At 37.9% G+C, this 22090-nt stretch overlaps 1 protein-coding gene across 1 annotated transcript in view; it reads left to right on the plus strand.

Annotated features, from left to right (window-relative positions):
• Positions 1-22090, plus strand: part of LOC128655337 (coagulation factor VII-like) — a 70783-nt gene that overhangs the window by 20911 nt on the left and 27782 nt on the right. Inside the window, 2 exon segments of the mRNA XM_053708985.1 lie at positions 13343-13456; positions 17180-17314. Coding sequence (XP_053564960.1) covers positions 13343-13456; positions 17180-17314 — 249 coding nt within the window.

Here is a 22090-nt window from a genome sequence, read left to right on the forward strand (position 1 = left end):
ATTAGCTTATTCTATGGTGAAATAATTAATTGATATATTCGAATTTAATAAACTTTACCTTCACTTTAAGTAATAAAATTATACTTTTCCATTGTTCTTTCTAAGTATTGAGCTTTGGTTTTCTAAACAAATATAAGATAAGGAAGCAAGTGTGTGTACACAAAGTGATAACATAATGAGATCTGATATTAGCTGAAGCTCAACCCATTGTAATAGGCTGTGGTTTAAAAGCACAAAACCAGCTACTTCATATACACAAATAAACTGAAAAATTTCTCATAAATGTTATACTCTGCAGCTGGTATAACAAGTCATTGAAAATACATTCATATAAAAACAATTTTACAGTGTACTGTCCCTTTAAGGAGACATTGAAGGCATGTAATAACTTTAATGTATCCTTTCCAATTCCCTATGAGGAATGAAGTACAGGGAAGCCTTTAAAATATGTGTTGTATTCACTGAGATTTCAAATTATTATTAAATGTGCTGCTAAGTCACTAGCATTGTATAATAGAAATTAATATGCTTTCACCTACAAACAAAAATATTAAATATCACACATGGATAAAATTAGTTATAGCAATGTGATATGTTGGCACATGGTATTTCATTCAATTTGCTTTATAAGAATATTAAAATATCACACCTCTGTCCATGAGGCCTATTTATCAGCAGTGTAATTGTGGAGAGCCTGATTCACCCCATTTATCAAAGCCTACAGAACGGCAAAAGTTGAAATCTGTGACGTAACATACGATCCGCCGGTCTCAATCCGACACAGATCGATGCTTACGTCATTACAAATGTTCCGAATACAAATTCAGCACTATCTGACAACTTTTGTCATTTATCAAATATCTAACAGGTACGCTCGCCACTATTCTGGCCCAGCGTACCTGGTTTTCAATCCGCTACCCTGGAGGCTGCGGATGCCATAGGAATCAATGGGAGTCTGAAAGCAGCGAAAGCTTTTGTTCGATACTGCCAGATATCCCATTGATTTCTATGCTAGAATTAAAGTTACGTTTACACCTAACACCCTAACATAAGCCCCGAGTCTAAACACCCCTAATCTGCCGCCCCTGACATCGCCGCAGCCTACATAATGTTATTAACCCCTATCCCGCCGCTCCTGGACCCCACTGCAACTAAATAAATATATTAACCCCTATCCCGCCGCTTCTGGAGCCCACCGCAACTAAGTAAATGTATTAACCCCTATCCCACCGCTCCCGGAGTCCACCGCAACCTAAATAAAGTTATTAACCCCTATCCCGCCGCTCTCTGACCCCTCCGCAACTAAATAAATTTATTAACCTCTAAACCCCTGGCCTCCCACATTACTACCACTTACTAAATCTATTAACCCCTAATCGCTGTAAACTAAATTAAGCTATTAAACCCTAAACTTAACAACCTGCTAACTTTACATTAAATATTAACTCATCCCTATCTTATAATATATTTAAACTTACCTTTAGAATTAAATTAAACTATATTAAACTATTAATTAACCTACCCTAACTATTATACTAAAATTACATTAAACTATATTAAACTATTCATTAATCTACCCTATTATATTAAAAACCTAATCCTACTCAAATGATTTAAATCTACTATTAAACATTACTAAGTTACACAAAATAAAAAACACTAAATTATAAAAAAAAAATAAACACTAAATTACACAAAATAAAAAATAAATGATCAAATATTTAAACTAATTACACCTAATCTAATAGCCCTATGAAAATAAAAAGCCCCCCCAAAATAAAAAAAAACCTAGCCTACAATAAACTACCAATGGGCCAAAGGGCCTTTTGCAGGGCATTGCCCCAAAGAAATCAACTCTTTTACCTGTAAAATAAAATACAAACAACTCCCCAACAGTAAAACCCACCACCCACACAACCAAACCCCCCAAATAAAAGCCTATCTAAAAAACCTAAGCTCCCCATTGCACTGAAAAGGGCATTTATATGGGCATTGCCCTTAAAAGGGCATTTAGCTCTTTTTCTGCCCAAACCCCTAATCTAAAATTAAAACCCACCCAATAAACCCTTAAAAAAACCTAACACTAACCCCCGAAGATCCACTTACAGTTTTTGAAGACCCGACATCTATCCTCAACGAACCGGCAGGATTGAGCTCGCATTCTGTTGGCTGATTGGAATAGCCAATAGAATGCAAGCTCAATTCTATTGGCTGATTTGATCAGCCAATAGGATGAAAGCTCAATCCTATTGGCTGATTGCAACAGCCAATAGAATTTTTTCCCCCTTAATTCCGATTGGCTGATAGAATTCTATCAGCCAATTGGAATGTAAGGGACGCCATCTTGGATGACGTCATTTAAAAGGAAACTTCATTGTTCAGAAGACGTCGGAAGAAGAGGATGCTCCGCGCCGGATGTCTTAAAGATGGAGCCGCTCCATGCCGGATGGATGAAGATAGAAGATGCCGTCTGGATGAAGACTTCTGCCCGCTTGGATGAAAACTTTGGCCCGCTTGGATGAAGACTTCTGCCAGCTTCGCTGAGGACTTCTGCCGCTTCGTTGAGGATGGATGTAGGGTCTTCAAAAACTGTAACTGGATCTTCGGGGGTAAGTGTTAGTTTTTTTTTAAGGGTTTATTGGGTGGGTTTTAATTTTAGATTAGGGGTTTGGGCAGAAAAAGAGCTAAATGCCCTTTTAAGGGCAATGCCCATCCAAATGACAACGCTGGTATTTAGAGTTCTCAGAAGGGCTGCGTTAGGCTCCAAAAAGGGAGCGTACAGGCATATTTACCGCCATTGCAACTCTAAATACCAGCGGTGCTTACGGACGCGGCCAGCTTCAAAAACGTGCTCGTGCACGATTCCCCCATAGGAAACAATGGGGCAGTTTGAGCTGAAAAAAAACCTAACACCTGCAAAAAAGCAGCGTTTAGCTCCACGCAGCACCATTGTTTCCTATGGGGAAACACTTCCTAAGTCTGCACCTAACACCCTAACATGTACCCCGAGTCTAAACACCCCTAACCTTACACTTATTAACCCCTAATCTGCCGCCCCCGCTATCACTGACCCCTGCATATTATTTTTAACCCCTAATCTTCCGCTCTGTACACCGCCGCAACCTACATTATCCCTATGTACCCCTAATCTGCTGCCCCTAACACCGCCGACCCCTATATTATATTTATTATACCCTAATCTGCCGCCCCCAATGCCGCCACCTACCTACAATTATTAACCCCTAATCTGCCGACCGGACCTCACCGCTACTCTAATAAATGTATTAACCCCTAAAGCTAAGTCTAACCCTAACCCTAACACCCCCCTAAGTTAAATATAATTTTATTCTAACGAAATAACATAATTCTTATTAAAAAAAATTAATCCTATTTAAAGCTAAATACTTACCTGTAAAATAAACCCTAATATAGCTACAATATAAATAATAATTATATTGTAGCTATTTTAGGATTAATATTTATTTTACAGGCATCTTTGTATTTATTTTAACCAGGTACAATAGCTATTGAATAGTTAATAACTATTTAATAGTTACCTAGTTAAAATAATTGCAAAATTACCTGTAAAATAAATCCTAACCTAAATTACAATTAAACCTAACACTACACTATCAATAAATTAATTAAATAAACTATCTACAATTATCTACAATTAAATCAACTAAACTAAATTACAAAAACAAACAAACACTAAATTACAAAAAACAAACAAACACTAAATTACAAAAAATAAAAAAAGATTACAAGCATTTTAAACTAATTACACCTACTCTAAGCCCCCTAAAAAAATAACAAAGCCCCCCAAAATAAAAAAATGCCCTACCCTATTCTAAAATAAAAATTTAACAGCTCTTTTACCTTACCAGCCCTTAAAAGGGCCTTTTGCGGGGCATGCCCCCCAAAAAACAGCTCTTTTGCATTTAAATAAACATACAATACACCCCCCCCCAACATTACAACCCACCACCCAAATACCCCTAATATAACCCAAACCCCCCTTAAAAAACCTAAAACTAAGCCCCTAAAGATCTTCCTACCTTATCTTCACCACGCCGGGTATCACCGATCCGTCCAGAAGAGGGTCCGAAGTCTTCATCCTATCCGGCAAGAAGAGGTCCAGAAGAGGGTCCGAAGTCTTCATCCTATCCGGCAAGAAGAGGGCATCCGGACCGGTAGACATCTTCATCCAAGCGGCATCTTCTATCTTCTTCCATCCGGCGCGGAGCGGGACCATCTTGAAGCAGCCAACGCGGATCCATCCTCTTCTAACGACGTCCTAAGTCCGAATGAAGGTTCCTTTAAATGACGTCATCCAAGATGGCGTCCCTCGAATTCCAATTGGCTGATAGGATTCTATCAGCCAATCGGAATTAAGGTAGGAAAAATCTGATTGGCTGATTGAATCAGCCAATCAGATTCAAGTTCAATCGGATTGGCTGATCCAATCATCCAATCAGATTGAGCTTGCATTCTATTGGCTGTTCCGATCAGCCAATAGAATGCGAGCTCAATCTGATTGGCTTATTGGATCAGCCAATCCGATTGAACTACCTTAATTCCGATTGGCTGATAGAATCCTATCAGCCAATCGGAATTCGAGGGACGCCATCTTGGATGACGTCATTTAAAGGAACCTTCATTCGGACTTAGGACGTTGTTAGAAGAGGATGGATCCGCGTCGGCTGCTTCAAGATGGTCCCGCTCCGCGCCGGATGGAAGAAGATAGAAAATGCCGCCTGGATGAAGATGTCTACCGGTCCGGATGCCCTCTTCTTGCTGGATAGGATGAAGACTTCGGACCCTCTTCTGGACCTCTTCTTGCCAGATAGGATGAAGACTTCGGACCCTCTTCTAGAGGGATCGGTGATACCCGGCGTGGTGAAGATAAGGTAGGAAGATCTTCAGGGGCTTAGTGTTAGGTTTTTAAGCGGGGTTTGGGTTAGATTAGGGGTATGTGGGTGGTGGGTTGTAATGTTGGGGGGGGGGTGTATTGTATGTTTATTTAAATGCAAAATAGCTGTTTTCTTTGGGGCATGCCCCGCAAAAGGCCCTTTTAAGAGCTGGTAAGGTAAAAGAGCTGTTAAATTTTTATTTTAGAATAGGGTAGGGCATTTTTTTATTTTGGGGGGCTTTGTTATTTTTTTAGGGGGCTTAGAGTAGGTGTAATTAGTTTAAAATTCTTGTAATCTTTTTTTATTTTTTGTAATTTAGTGTTTGTTTTTTTGTAATTTAGTTTAGTTGATTTAATTGTAGATAGTTTATTTAATTAATTTATTGATAGTGTAGTGTTAGGTTTAATTGTAACTTAGGTTAGGATTTATTTTACAGGTAATTTTGTAATTATTTTAACTAGGTAACTATTAAATAGTTATTAACTATTTAATAGCTATTGTACCTGGTTAAAATAAATACAAAGTTGCCTGTAAAATAAATATTAATCCTAAAATAGCTACAATATAATTATTATTTATATTGTAGCTATATTAGGGTTTATTTTACAGGTAAGTATTTAGCTTTAAATAGGATACATTTTTTTAATAAGAATTATTTTATTTCGTTAGAATAAAATTATATTTAACTTAGGGGGGTGTTAGGGTTAGGGTTAGACTTAGCTTTAGGGGTTAATACATTTATTAGAGTAGCGGTGAGGTCCGGTCGGCAGATTAGGGGTTAATAATTGTAGGTAGGTGGCGGCGACGTTGGGGGCGGCAGATTAGGGGTTAATAAATATAATATAGGGGTCGGCGGTGTTAGGGGCAGCAGATTAGGAGTACATAGGGATAATGTAGGTGGCGGCGGTGTGCGGTCGGCAGATTAGGGGTTTAAAAAATTTAATAGAGTGGCGGCGATGTGGGGGGGCCTCGGTTTAGGGGTACATAGGTAGTTTATGGGTGTTAGTGTACTTTAGAGCACAGTAGTTAAGAGCTTTATGAACCGCCGTTAGCCCAGCAAGCTCTTAACTCCTGGCTTTTTTCTGCGTCTGGAGTCTTGTCCTTAGATTTCTAACGCTCACTTCAGCCAAGACTCTAAATACCGGCATTAAAAAGATCCCATTGAAATGATAGGATACGCAATTGACGTAAGGGGATCTGCGGTATGGAAAAGTTGCGGCTGGAAAGTGAGCGTTAGACCCTTTCCTGACTGACTCTAAATACCAGCGGGCGGCCAAAACCAGCATTAGGACCCCCTAACGCTGGTTTTGATGGCTAACGCAGAACTCTAAATCTAGGCATTTGTGTTTTTTATTTTGTGTAACTTGTTGGTTTTTTTTGGAACTTAGTAATTCTTTATTGTAGATTTAAATAACTTGAGTAGGGTTAGGTTTTTAAATATTTAATATAGTTAATTTAATTGTTAGTTTAATGTAATTTTAGTATGATAGTTAGGGTAGATGAATTAATAGTTTAATATAGTTTAATGTACTTTTAGTATAATAGTTAGGGTAGATTAATTAATAGTTTAATATAGTTTAATGTAATTGTAGTATAAAAGTTAGGGTAGGTTAATTCAGTGTTTTTCAACCAGTGTGCCGTGGCACACTAGTGTGCCGTGAGAGATCCTCAGGTGTGCCGCGGCAGACTGACAACAGTGTGACATATTTTTTAAATTTTGTTTGTTTTTTATTCTGGGCCGTTTTTTTATTTTGAGTAAGATAATGACTGAGGGTAACTGCGCATCGGCAGCTCGCCTCCCCGACCCGTGTTTACACTTGGAAAGATCCCCCACCCACCACAACACATATCTAGTGCCGGCTCTACACGCAGCACCACGCAACACTTCAATCCCCCATGCATGCTGGCGCAGCTTTGCTCCTCCTCCAGAAGAGTTTCAGCCAGGTCACGTCACTCACGTTCCTTCTCAGCACAAGGAACATGACCGGAGGATTGGAGTGCGGGGGTGTCCCTCTTTCAAATTTTGAAATATTGGGAGGTATGTGACAGGCTCATCAGGCATCATTTACAACCATGACATATTGACATTCATTCACAGACAATCATCACGTCATGTATAGTTTGAAGGAGTCATGACATGACAGCCCAGTACAGTGTGTGTGTGTATATATATATATATATATATATATATGCTGTATTAGGCTACAATGTGTGATTTTGTAAAATTTTGGGATGGTGGTGTGCCGCAGGATTTTTTAATGTATAAAAGTGTGCCACGGCAAAAAAAAGGTCTGGGTTAATTAGTAGTTTAATATAGTTTATTTTAATTCTAAAGGTAAGTTTAAATATATTATAAGACAGGGATGAGTTAATATTTAAAGTAAAGTTAGCGGGTTGTTTAGTTTATGGCGCAGTGACGTGCATTCATAGGAGGCAGGTAAAGCAGTGCCTCCCCTGTCCAATGTGTGTAATTACACTCTTTATTAATAATTATAAAAAAATTAAAAATTATTTTTAAAAAAAATATTTTTTGGGTCATCAAAGGTGACCCCCCTAACCCCCCACCCCTGCCACCAAATTCAGTAGTGTAATACAAAAAATATGGAGTACTAAGTAAACCCATTCATATTGCGCAAGGAAGTAGAGGCCAGCCACCCTTCCGTTGTGCAATATGAATGGAGGCTTGTCTCTAGAAGCCTCGGGAGCCCTGCCCACCCCTCAGCCAATCAGACAGGAGCATGTCTGACTGGGACTGACTACTGCGGGCGGGAATGCAAGGCACGGATTAAGACTGTGATAAGGCAGCTTGAGCGACCTGCATGTAATAAGGAGAGTTGTGCTGGACATAGAGTATCAATCCATGGAGCCTTTTGGGTGAGGTAAGTACAGATCTGAGGTTTGCCATAGGTAGCTGTGAGATCTATCACAGGAGAGAAGTGATTGAGCTGCCTGTAATACATTGATGCACAATATACTAACAGCCAAGTAAGCAATTCCCTTGATCAGTTGAGCAGTAATTAGTTTAGGGTGTTTCTTACCATTATGTGCTGCAAGTAAGTGAGAAGGTTGGTTCGGCTGGGGAGTGGTTTTGGACTCATATTACTGTAATATAAGCTGTTGGGAGCTATACTAGACTGAAGTAAAATGCTGTGTAATGGGTGTGGTATTATGGGCATAGGGATCAGTGGTTGTGAGAAAAACACTGGGAATGGATAGGACAACATCATCACGATACAGGATTTAAAACTCTAAACCTTTATTACAGGCTGTGGTGTTGATGTGGAAAGCTGGGTGTGGAGCTGAGCTTAATGAGTGTAAGATCTGCTTCTTTTTGAGGTTGTGTAGGGAATGTAGAATGGAGTGTATTCTGGTATTAACACTTTGTGGGTAAGAATGATAAAGTAGTAGAGGGTTCCCCCTGTTGGGCGTGGTTTTTAGCAGACAGCTGTGGGGTGTTACACTGTGGGGCTATAGCAGAAAGTTGCAAGTTGTTACAGGTTAACAAGGTGTTTATGCACAGATTGAGTGGGGGTTTAGTACCTGCTGCAATACAAGATGGAGAACTTTCTTGTGGGCTGTTTAGTAGATACAGGTTTTGTGGCTCACACACGTAGCAAATAGTGCAGGGTATTACAAGTGGGCTGTGCTGTATGACTAGGCTGTTCTTTCTATGTGGGGTTTGGTACATTTGCTAGGGCTACAATGGGCTTTTGGTGGGTGTGGCATGGTAATGTGTGGGGCACCGTACTCTGCTTAGGGTAGAGTGGTGATCTAGTGGGCTTGGTATAAAGGCTATTAAAGCATCTAGTGAGTAGTGTGTTCTAAATGCTGAGCTTTACACAGCAGGTGATGTGTTGTTATATATACATATACTGCAAGATAATGTAGTACATAACTTTAAAGGGACAGCCTACAAGCAATCAATGATAGCAATGCCAATCAATCACTGACTCTGAGTAAATTGCATTACAAAAAAAACGTTAGCAACCTGCTGCTCCTGTATTCTTCTCTGATACTGTTATTTTAGTTATGCAGTGCTAGTTTTAATGCGGTGCTGAGTTTGTTTGTGAAGAAGTGGCCCACAAATTCCTTTCATGAGATAAGGAATATTAGGTTTTTATCTAATACACATTACATATTGCTTTCAGAATACCATCATTCCTTTTTTATTTTGCAGCATGAACTGGAATTAGATTTAGAAGTTGAACAGTAAAATAACCTTTTCAAAACAATTAACAAATGCTGTTGTTAACCTTTTGTGTGCCACACAGCAGCACTGTGGTTTGAAATGGTTGGTGTACTCTGTAGTGTACAGTTAGAGCTGAGCTGCCTGTGCCTGTCAGTGTAAGTGTTAGGCATTAATTAGCAAGTAGATTTAATTGCTTAATAAAATTATATAGGTAAAACTTAGCAGCCAACATTATATGAATATCAAGGGTTCATGCTGTGATGTTAGAAATATCTCACACCACAGCATGAACCTTTGATATCCATTATCCATATAATGGTGGCTAATTTACTTATATAATTTTATTAAGCAATCTGTGAATTTGCTAATACTAACAGCTATTATTAGAGACCATCATTAAAATGTAAGAATATCTCGCATCATGTGAGATATTATTATAACATTTTAAATTATGGTCTCTATTAATAATAGCTGTTAGCATTAGCAAATTCACAGATTGCTTAATAAAATGATATAAGTAAATCAACCACCATTATATGGATAAAGCTAAACTGGTAGCACTAGCTTCTAAGTTTTATACTGGATTTTTAGAACAGTATTTTTGCATATTATTCTTTATAGTAGTTTCTATTACATGCAGGGATATGAAAATGAGTTGTTTTTGGTTGTGGATTTTCAACCTGCTTTATTTGTCAGGTAATCAATATATTGCAGATGAGCTGGTGCTTTAGTGCAATGTATCTTAACTGTGGTCCTCAAGTACCCCCAACAGGTAAGGTTTTCATTATAGCTGAACCAGTGCAAAGGTGAAATAACCAGATGATCAGTAACACCATGGTTAACCCCTTGAGTGCTAACGATGGCTCAGAGCCGTTGCTAGCACTCAACTACCTTTTTGGCAATCTGGGTGCTCCCACCCGCTCCTACCCCGGCGATCAGGCCTGCATAGTGACAGGCATCGCCGGGGCTTCCCATTACGTGCGGTGACATCACCCACAATGGCGTGATGACGTCACCGCGCGACTTTATTTAAAATTGACAATACAAAATATAGGGAAAGGGGGCATGCTGCTTAGAAACCTGTATCTCAGGGATCTGAGCAGCTACAGACCCTCAAGACCCACCTTTGGAAAGGTAATCGCCTAACCTTTCCAATGGTATGAGTCTTGAGAATCTGGGGGGGGGAGTCAAAACATTTTTTTTTGTTAAAAATAGTAAAAATCTGAAAAATATTAAATCCAGCTTAGCACTCAAAGGGTTAATAACATGCTCTCACCCATCAGCGTATTATTTAATCTATGCACTGGTTCAGTGATAATTAAAACCTACCCTGTTGGGGGTACTTGTGGTCTGCGGTATATGTATTTCTCCAGCGTATCATAACTAGTGCCTCACCAGCCTCTGACTTCACCGCATGCCACTGTTATGGCAATGTGGGGGGCTGGCGGTTTAGGGGTTAATAGGTTTAGTAAGTGGTAGTGATGTGGGAGGCCAGGGGCTTAGGGGTTAATACATTTATTTAATTGCGGTGGGCTCCAGGAGCGGCAGGATAGGGGTTAATAACTTTATTTAGTTGCGGTGGGCTCCGGGAGCGGTGGGATAGGGGTTAATAACTTATTAGAGCTGCGGTGGGCTCCGGGAGCAGCGGGATGTGGATTAATAACTTTATTTAGTTGCGGAGGGGTCCAGGAGCGGCAGGATAGGGGTTAAACATTTCAGTATAGTGGCGGTGTTTAGTGACAGGGTATAAATAAAGTTGGGAAAAAGCCGAATAGCAGCGAGATCGATGACTGTTAGTTAACAACAGTCCACTGCTCATAGCCCTGTACTTGGTGCGCAGATTTTTGACAGCTTTTTTGATAAATAAGGAGAGCGTATTCAGGTCAGCGGCCGCGATGTTAGGCGAGCGTATTGGTGCCGGCAAATGCAGCACAGTTGACGGCTTGATAAATAGGCCTCCATAACTCAAATGTTATAAAGGAAGACAAATCAACAGTACCTTACAGTCCAAGAAACCTTCGCTGCTGCTGCATACCTATGAGAGATAAACTAAATATGGCGCAGTATTGAGTATGATGTTTGTTAGTGCAGCTACTCAATGTAAACAGTAAATCTTCTGTTAAATATATAGGGCCAGATTACAAGTGGAGCGCAAACATTTGCGTGGGAGCGACAAGGGGTTTATCGCATGTGTTTGCTCTCGTATAGCTTATTGCTCGCATTACGAGTTGAAAGTAAGGGGCATATTTATCAAGCTCAAGTACGATCGGGTTGATTGACACCCCCCTGCTGGCAGCCTATTGGCCGCGAGTCTGCAGGGGGCGGCATTGCACCAGCAACTCTTGTGAGCTGCTGGTGCAATGCTGAATACGGCGAGCGTATTGCTCGCCATATTCAGCGAGGTCTGTCGGACCTGATCCGCACTGTCGGATCAGGTGTGACAGACCTTGATAACTATAGGCCCAAGTGTGATCACTTGAACGCAATTGTGATTTACGCTAGAATGATTACTGTGACTTAAACACTCTGGTTAACTGTTTTGCAAAACACATCAAAATACATTACAAAGTATAGTTACACTCATAACACCATCTAATAAAAATTATTAAGAAAAAATATTGCACACAAAAGTTATAAAGGCTCAAAGATATGCGATCTCAGGTGTTAGAAAAAAAAAGGCAGGTAAATGGCTTTAGCATAGAGATAAATACATATACATGACTAAAGATGGATATGTATGTATATATAGACAGGGTCGGCTCCAAGGGGGGGCATTGGGGGGCAATGCCCAACCAAATGGAATACTGTGTCCCCTTTAAAAATATTGATATGATCATACACTTTAAAAATAATAAATAAAATAATTAATTGTTATGTAATGCTGCATAGCTAAATCTTTAAGGGTTTAAGGGTTTTGGATCATGGTGATAAAGTGGTGAATTTTTTTAAGGAGCTATTGCACTGGGGGTCTCAAGTTTAATGGCTCTGTTTTAGTGCACTGCATAGGATTTAGACTTCACTCTTTTACCTAGTGATTTAGCACATATTCTCCAAATGTTAATAGTGGGGGATAAGCCAGTCAGAAGCTACACTTTCCTGCAGAATATGTAGGTCTGCTATTATTCTGACTCTCATACATGCTTTGTAAATGCGTGCCCCTCGTGAAAAAAAATGCTCCCCCATTTAATTTGTTCTGGAGCCGACCCTGTATATAGATATATATGTTTATATGTGTGCACATATGTATTTATATGTGTATATATGTATTTACAGACATATATACACATAAACACATGAATACATATGTACACATATATAGACATATGTATAAGTGCATTGGAGCCCTTTGCAGTTAAAGGGACACTCAAGTCAAAATAAACTTTTATGATTCAGAAAGAGCACATGCTCACAGGCTATAAGTATACTAGTGTGTGATTGGCTGATGTCTGTCACATGGTACAGTGGTCCGTAAAATGAGAGGAAAAATACATTTGTCAGAAAAAAATCTTATTTGAAATTCAGAGTAGGTGTTAAAGCATTGTCTTTTTATTATGCACTTGTTAATTATGCAATTCTACTGCATTGAGTAGTCCTTTAAGTAGATGAAAACATAAAAAAACATTTTTATGCAATATTCATATTTAACAAAGTGTTTATGTTTTTAATGTAAATATTTCACATTCCAATGTTCTTCAGATAGCAAAATATGTTTTATGTATTTATAAATAGATATGCCTATATACGGTATATATCTATACCTATATATAATCATGTATATAAGCGCACATGAGAATATGTGATTGGGTTTGCGTGTAAGTGGAGTATTAGGTTTTTTCCACTTTTTCTCTCCATTTACTGATTTTTGCACTTGTCGGGTTAGTACGCAAGTGGAAACAGTTAACTTTCAACTCACAATATGAGCGCAATCGGATCACAAACCTTACTTCTAAAGCAGTTAACGCTTGAGTGGGAGCGTTAATTAGCACACCACTTGTAATCTGGACCTAATTGTGTTAATACTTTGTTCATTTATCAGTTACTTTAAAATTACAAGTTTAGCTTTATTAACATATTAAGTATTATATTAATTTCTAGAAGTGCGCATAATGTGGTGGATAAATGTGCCTGGGCTGTAATGACATAAAAACTACTGGTATGGGTACATTTATTGGATGATATGTGTCCTCGAATTACTGATTATTTATTGTTACTTTCGCTCTTTCTCTTATCATCTCCCTAGATCTAAGCCCATGTAAAGAGAATCCATGCAAGAATGGTGGAATCTGTCAGCAATATCATTACTCCTACACATGTCTATGCCCACCACGCTACCATGGGAGGCACTGTGAAAATGGTGAGATAACTATACATTAATAAAAGTGCAACATACTATAGATTGATAGATTGTAGCCTCTGCTCAAACTCACACTATTATATTTTATCAGTGTGCTATTTTACTAACTAAATAATAGGGTTTCTTACAAATATTCATATTTTGAAATCTTAACTGGAACTTTGGTACAGGAATAGGAAAGGGAGAGTGGGTGGAACTTTAACAATCACCTTTATCTTAAGGTGGAACCTTTAGACTAGGGATCAGGCCCAGACTGGGATCACAAATAGGCTCGGGCATTTTAAGGCAGAGCAGTCCTGGCCTAATTTTAGATTTCTTTTTACAGTCAAACTACTCTACTGTTTGAACTTAGATCAGATGATTTGTTCTTTCAGTGCCCATGCTATCTAAATGTGAAATTAGACTTTAGATCAGATGCATGAATACTACAGCCACACATACATCAGTTAAATGCCTAAACTAGACTTCTGGTGAGATCCAAGGCTCTTGCAGTATCCCTTGGGCAGCTACATGCTCAGATCAGCTCCTTATCTATAGCTGCCTTTCCAGCACACATATTATGGCTGGGTAAATGCAGAGGGGAAAAAAATAACATTTTAATTGTATGCATAGCATATACACACCAACTTCACAGGCTTACTAAATTACACAGAATATTCACAAATATACAAAGACTATGCACATAACACACACACACACACTACAAAGTATACACACACATGCTATACTATACATCACACACGTTACTCATGTGTACACACTATACTGCATTTACACTCACCCACACACACACACACACTACACAGCATACATAACCATATGTACACATTAGCCATATCACACAGCATATACATTTGTCAAATGACACACACAACCCACATAAATACACAGCATATACATTTGTCAAATGACACACACAACCCACTCACTACACTAAATAACATACACAGACTATGCACTGCATTTACACATAAATACACAGCATACATATATACCTGTACACACACACATTTAGAGACACACACTACAAAACATACAGATATACATGTATATACACACACACATAACATACAGATAAACATGTACATGAAAGAAACTCTCTCACACTGTCATGAAGGCCTCATGATTTTAGGATATTATGGGTAAATTGTCTTTGCTTTTCCTTCTCTGCTATTTACAACCCTGTATCAGAAATGTCTAAAAGAATCAAACTTACGGGACCCCTGACTTTAATTATCTGCACCTGGTTCAACAGGATACAGGGGGGGGGGGGGTAATTAAGTATTTTCACTACAAAAAATATAAAAATAGCAAAATTAGTGACAGAAAACAGTGTCTTCAGCAAGGCACAGGCTAGGTCAATAAGAGGTGACACTAGTATATCTTAAAACATACTTGTATCAAATATATTACCCTGGATGATAGAAATATGACAACCATGTCATATTTGGTATCAAACTAATACTCATGATGTTACAAGAAGATTGCCTATATGTGTTCATGTACTGGATATTTATAACAAAAAATTACAAGTTGTTCTATCATTTCAGCCAATTATTTAGAGATTTTTGACCTGCCATAAAGGAAAGGGGTGGTCACTCTATTTGCCCACTCTGAAAATTGGCAAGACCATATACCTGATCTTAGAGAAAATGGTATATTACTTTGTTTTCAACAATATAATTTTGTCACTCTACATGGGAAGCTGTTCATAACAGTGTGTCTGGCCAATTTTCTTTCCATTTCCCTGTGACAGAGTCTATATTCTTTTAGGTAATTTTTTTTTTTTTTGCTTATAATAAATGTTCCTTAAAGGGACAGTTTACTAAAATTTGATCCCCTTTAATTTGTTCCCAATGATCCACTTTACCTGCTGGGGGGTATTAAATTGTTTCTAAGTATTTCCATTGCCCTTATATTGGCATTTGAAATAGCTTATGTAGCCTGTGGTATCCTCACCTACCTTAAAGTTTTTGGCCTTGAGGCAGCCAGTAGAAGAAATTACACTCCTAGTTGGTTATACAGTAGAAGAGATACAGTAATAAATGTTCCATTGTTCTCTCCAAGTATTGGCAATTGTTTTATGGACAGATATAAGATAAAGAAACAGGTATATTTACACAGTAATGAGATCTGATTATACCTAAAAGCTCAACCCCTTTCATTAGGTTGTGACTTCAAAACACAAAATCAGTTAATTCATATACACAAATAAGCCTTAAAAAAGCAAATCTCATACATTTTATACTCTGCAGCTGGTAAAAAAAGTAATTGGAAAAACAATTTTATAGTATACTGTCCCTTTAACTAAGATTTCCCTTTGTCTAATATTTGAACCACATTACTGAAATAAACTGGTGATAATAGTATTACTGTGGGGGTTTTTTAGATTAATTTTTGTTAAATTGTGTTTGGGATGTTTAATCTGTTTGTCTGAGTTTTGTCTGAGTTTTCCTTACGATTCCTCATATAGTAATCCTAGGTGGTGTCAGCTTAGAGATAGTTTAGTGTCGGTGGCATTAATGGGCATTTATTTTCTATATCTAGGTCTAGAACAGATTATAGAGTGTTTGCGAACTCTTGCACCCACTGAACTAAGTCACAGGCTTTGCTGAAGTGGCTAGACTGTGACAAATTGGTTAAGGTGGAAAAATTATTTTAACCTTTTATGTGCCAAACAAGTGACTGGTGCAGGGATGGTTAACCCTGTACGTCACACAAACACACACACACACACACACACACAAACTCTCTCTCCCTCACACACCTGTGACACTTGGCCTTCAATCTGTAGTTATTAAATACACAAAAAAGGCTGTACATTATGTCTGCTACCAAGGAGAGGGTTCCCAAGGCACACAAAACATCTTTAATTACAAAACTGTAAGGCTGAAGCAGGAAAGGAAAGATTAAATTAAATCACTGAATTTGTCTGTTATAGTGAATTCTGTTGCTGCTTTGGAACACCTTCTCCAGTCAGTCTTGTTGACTACTGTTTAGCCATTGCTTTACAAGTTTGATTAAGGAGCTAGTTCAATTTTGAGTGGCCAGTTAGTTAATCAGACAGTCAAGGTGTTAAATCACTGCATTGACAAAGCTTAACTGTTACTTTGCTAATCATCCGGTTAAATCACAGTTGCATAACAAACTTGCTTCATTGTATTATGCAGCTGTGCTTTAACCCCTTTATTACTTATGTCTGTTCAGGACAAGCAAGGTCTAAGTCGCTGGTTGTCTAACACAGTCGTCCAATTGCAGTCCAGTTTTGCATCCATAAACTGCAAGACTTTGGGGGGATACGTGTTGAGATGGAATAAAAGGGCTGACCCTTTTTATATTAACAGCTATTCAGGGCAATACATTATATAAAAACAAATGTTAGCTCAGCCCTGTCGAATGATAGTAACGTAATGGAAGTGCTGGTACTGTCTTTTTTTTGATTGGTTTGAAAGAGCCACAGGGTTATAGCAGTGGTGTGTGCAGAGTGTGGATAATCAATATGTGGACGGAGCTAAGGGAACCATTGGCCCACTGGCATTTGCCTGATATGCCTGATATGCCTGATATGCCCGAGGGTCAGTCCAGGCCTGCTAATGTTAGATTCTCTGGCTAAGGTGGTAAGGCAGCAATAAGTTAAACTTACTATATTATGAAATTACTATACTTACTATACTAACAGAAACATTCTGGGATGAATGTAAAATATACTGCTTCTCTCCCCAGCCCGCCATGAGTGCTGGTATAACAATGGAGGATGCTGGCAGTATTGTACAGACACAGCTCGGTCAATGAGTGTGATTTGCTCCTGTGCACAAGGATACACCCTGCAGGAAGATGGCAAAAGTTGTGCCAAGACAGGTAAACTATAATCACTATTTGGAAATAACCATGTAAACTGGTTTATATAAATATTAGGCTATAGCTAAGTTTTCAAACTATACTTATAAACCATTATTTGAGACACAGGGTCATCACTTACTGTTTGCTTTAAATTAAGGTTGACACCTCAAAACAACTACTTAATTTTAAGTTACATTTTTTTTTTATTAATATGTCATTATTATTTATTATATCCGACACTGAAATAGATATCCCATTTCAGAAACAAAACAAACAAGATGAAAGTATAATGACTATTTTAAAATGTCAGTATATATTTATTAGAGATCTGCATGTGTTCCAGGACGAATGCATATTTGTACCGAAAACTGGATTTTTGTTTTTGTCAATAAAAACAAATATCCAAATTAATTCACCAACAAAATACGAAGAAATTCATAAGTATTTATTTGTTTCCTTTAAATTAATTTTAAAGGGTTAATACTTATGCGCTAACCCAATCCTCTTCTTGCCAGGACTCACCAGAGTGAGTTAGGATAAGTATGAAGCTACAGGTGAACTCTTCACCGGTAGCTTTGAAACATTTAAATTCATTTAATTAAAACAAATGTAAATGTTTAACGAAAATTCAATTTTTGTTTAGTTTTAATAGAAACCAGGACCGAATAGTGCAGGCAACAAATGCCAGAGAAACAAATTTCCTCGAATATTCTGAAAAAAAAATCATCCGGAACAAAATTTTCTTCCCTGCAAATCTCTAATAATTATTAAGAAAGAATTTTTAATTTCTGTTTTAGTCAGCAGGAAAAGTTCTACTCATAATATTTTTAATTTAGCTTGAGCCAATGTGGTATATAAGAAACCAGGCAAGAAATATATGCAGAATTCAAATATCTTTATTAGGCACTTCAAAACTACCACATTTGGAGTAAATTGTTCAGTAGTTTCTGTGACATTCTTAAGAGAAAAAACATAATTTATGTAAGAACTTACCTGATAAATTAATTTCTTTCATATTGGCAAGAGTCCATGAGCTAGAGACGTATGGGATATACAATCCTACCAGGAGGGGCAAAGTTTCCCAAACCTCAAAATGCCTACAAATACACCCCTCACCACACCCACAATTCAGTTTAACAAATAGCCAAGTAGTGGGGTGATAAAGAAAGGAGTAAAAAGCATAAGCAAAGGAATTTGGAAATAATTGTGCTTTATACAAAAAATCATAATCACCATATAAACATAATTTATGTAAGAACGTAGCTGATAAATTAATTTCTTTCATATTGGCAAGAGTCCATGAGCTAGTGACGTATGGGATATACATTCCTACCAGGAGGGGTAAAGTTTCCCAAACCTCAAAATGCCTATAAATACACCCCCCACCACACCCACAATTTAGTTTAATGAATAGCCAAGAAGTGGGGTGATAAGAAAGGAGCGAAAGCATTAACAAGGAATTGGAATAATTGTGCTTTATACAAAAAAATCATAACCACCACAAAAAGGGTGGGCCTCATGGACTCTAGCCAATATGAAAGAAATTAATTTATCAGGTAAGTTCTTACATAAATTATGTTTTCTTTCATGTAATTGGCAAGAGTCCATGAGCTAGTGACGTATGGGATAGCAAATACCCAAGATGTGGAACTCCACGCAAGAGTCACTAGAGAGGGAGGGATAAAAATAAAGACAGCCAATTCCGCTGAAAAAAGAATCCACAACCCAAATCAAAAAGTTTTAATCTTATAATGAAAAAAACTGAAATTATAAGCAGAAGAATCAAACTGAAACAGCTGCCTGAAGAACTTTTCTACCAAAAACTGCTTCTGAAGAAGAGAAAACATCAAAATGGTAGAATTTAGTAAAAGTATGCAAAGAAGACCAAGTTGCTGCTTTGCAAATCTGATCAACAGAAGCTTCATTCTTAAAAGCCCAGTAAGTAGAAACTTACCTGGTAGAATGAGCCATAATCCTCTGAGGCAGGGATTTACTCAACTCCAAATAAGCATGATGAATCAAAAGCTTGAACCAAGAAGCCAAAGAAATGGCAGAAGCTTTCTGACCTTTCCTAGAACCAGAAAAGATAACAAATAGACTAGAAGTCTTTCTGAAATCTTTAGTAGCTTCAACATAATATTTCAAAGCTCTTACCACATCCAAAGAATGCAAAGATCTTTCCAAAGAATTCTTAGGATTAGGACACAACGAAGGGACAACAATTTCTCTACTAATGTTGTTGGAATTCACAACTTTAGGTAAAAATTTAAATGAAGTCCGCAAAACCGCCTTATCCTGATGAAAAATCAGAAAAGGAGACTCACAAGAAAGAGCAGATAATTCAGAAACTCTTCTAGCAGAAGAGATAGCCAAAAGAAACAATACTTTCCAAGAAAGTAATTTAATATCCAGAGAATGCATAGGCTCAAACGGAGGAGCTTGTAAAGCTCTCAAAACCAAATTAAGACTCCAAGGAGGAGAGATTGACTTAATGACAGGTTTGATATGATCCAAAACCTGTACAAAACAACGAATGTCAGGAAGATTAGCAATTTTTCTGTGAAACAGAACAGAAAGAGCAGAGATTTGTCCTTTCAAGGAACTTGCAGACAAACCCTTATCCAAACCAACCTGAAGAAACTGTAAAATTCTAGGAATTCTAAAAGAATGCCAAGAGAACTTATGAGAAGAACACCATGAAATGTAAGTCTTTCAAACTCGGTAATAAATATTTCTAGATACAGATTTACGAGCCTGCAACATAGTATTGATCACTGAGTCAGAGAAACCTCTATGACTAAGCACTAAGCGTTCAATCTCCATACCTTCAAATTTAATGATTTGGGATCCTGATGGAAAAACATAATTTATGTAAGAACTTACCTGATAAATTCATTTCTTTCATATTAACAAGAGTCCATGAGCTAGTGACGTATGGGATATACATTCCTACCAGGAGGGGCAAAGTTTCCCAAACCTTAAAATGCCTATAAATACACCCCTCACCACACCCACAAATCAGTTTAACGAATAGCCAAGAAGTGGGGTGATAAGAAAAAGTGCGAAGCATATAAAATAAGGAATTGGAATAATTGTGCTTTATACAAAAAAATCATAACCACCACAAAAAAGGGTGGGCCTCATGGACTCTTGTTAATATGAAAGAAATGAATTTATCAGGTAAGTTCTTACATAAATTATGTTTTCTTTCATGTAATTAACAAGAGTCCATGAGCTAGTGACGTATGGGATAATGACTACCCAAGATGTGGATCTTTCCACACAAGAGTCACTAGAGAGGGAGGGATAAAATAAAGACAGCCAATTCCTGCTGAAAATAATCCACACCCAAAATAAAGTTTAACAAAAAACATAAGCAGAAGATTCAAACTGAAACCGCTGCCTGAAGAACTTTTCTACCAAAAACTGCTTCAGAAGAAGAAAATACATCAAAATGGTAGAATTTAGTAAAAGTATGCAAAGAAGACCAAGTTGCTGCTTTGCAGATCTGGTCAACCGAAGCTTCATTCCTAAACGCCCAGGAAGTAGATACTGACCTAGTAGAATGAGCTGTAATTCTTTGAGGCGGAGATTTACCCGACTCAACATAGGCAAGATGAATTAAAGATTTCAACCAAGATGCCAAAGAAATGGCAGAAGCTTTCTGGCCTTTCCTAGAACCGGAAAAGATAACAAATAGACTAGAAGTCTTACGGAAAGATTTCGTAGCTTCAACATAATATTTCAAAGCTCTAACAACATCCAAAGAATGCAATGATTTCTCCTTAGAATTCTTAGGATTAGGACATAATGAAGGAACCACAATTTCTCTACTAATGTTGTTGGAATTCACAACTTTAGGTAAAAATTCAAAAGAAGTTCGCAACACCGCCTTATCCTGATGAAAAATCAGAAAAGGAGACTCACACGAAAGAGCAGATAATTCAGAAACTCTTCTAGCAGAAGAGATGGCCAAAAGGAACAAAACTTTCCAAGAAAGTAATTTAATGTCCAATGAATGCATAGGTTCAAACGGAGGAGCTTGAAGAGCTCCCAGAACCAAATTCAAACTCCAAGGAGGAGAAATTGACTTAATGACAGGTTTTATACGAACCAAAGCTTGTACAAAACAATGAATATCAGGAAGAATAGCAATCTTTCTGTGAAAAAGAACAGAAAGAGCAGAGATTTGTCCTTTCAAAGAACTTGCGGACAAACCCTTATCCAAACCATCCTGAAGAAATTGTAAAATTCTCGGTATTCTAAAAGAATGCCAAGAAAAATGATGAGAAAGACACCATGAAATATAAGTCTTCCAGACTCTATAATATATCTCTCGAGATACAGATTTACGAGCCTGTAACATAGTATTAATCACGGAGTCAGAGAAACCTCTATGACCAAGAATCAAGCGTTCAATCTCCATACCTTTAAATTTAAGGATTTCAGATCCGGATGGAAAAAAGGACCTTGTGACAGAAGGTCTGGTCTTAACGGAAGAGTCCATGGCTGGCAAGATGCCATCCGGACAAGATCCGCATACCAAAACCTGTGAGGCCATGCCGGAGCTATTAGCAGAACAAACGAGCATTCCCTCAGAATCTTGGAGATTACTCTTGGAAGAAGAACTAGAGGCGGAAAGATATAGGCAGGATGATACTTCCAAGGAAGTGATAATGCATCCACTGCCTCCGCCTGAGGATCCCGGGATCTGGACAGATACCTGGAAAGTTTCTTGTTTAGATGAGAGGCCATCAGATCTATCTCTGGGAGCCCCCACAATTGAACAATCTG

Source organism: Bombina bombina, chromosome 4, assembly GCF_027579735.1.
Source record: "Bombina bombina isolate aBomBom1 chromosome 4, aBomBom1.pri, whole genome shotgun sequence".
NCBI lineage: Eukaryota > Metazoa > Chordata > Amphibia > Anura > Bombinatoridae > Bombina > Bombina bombina.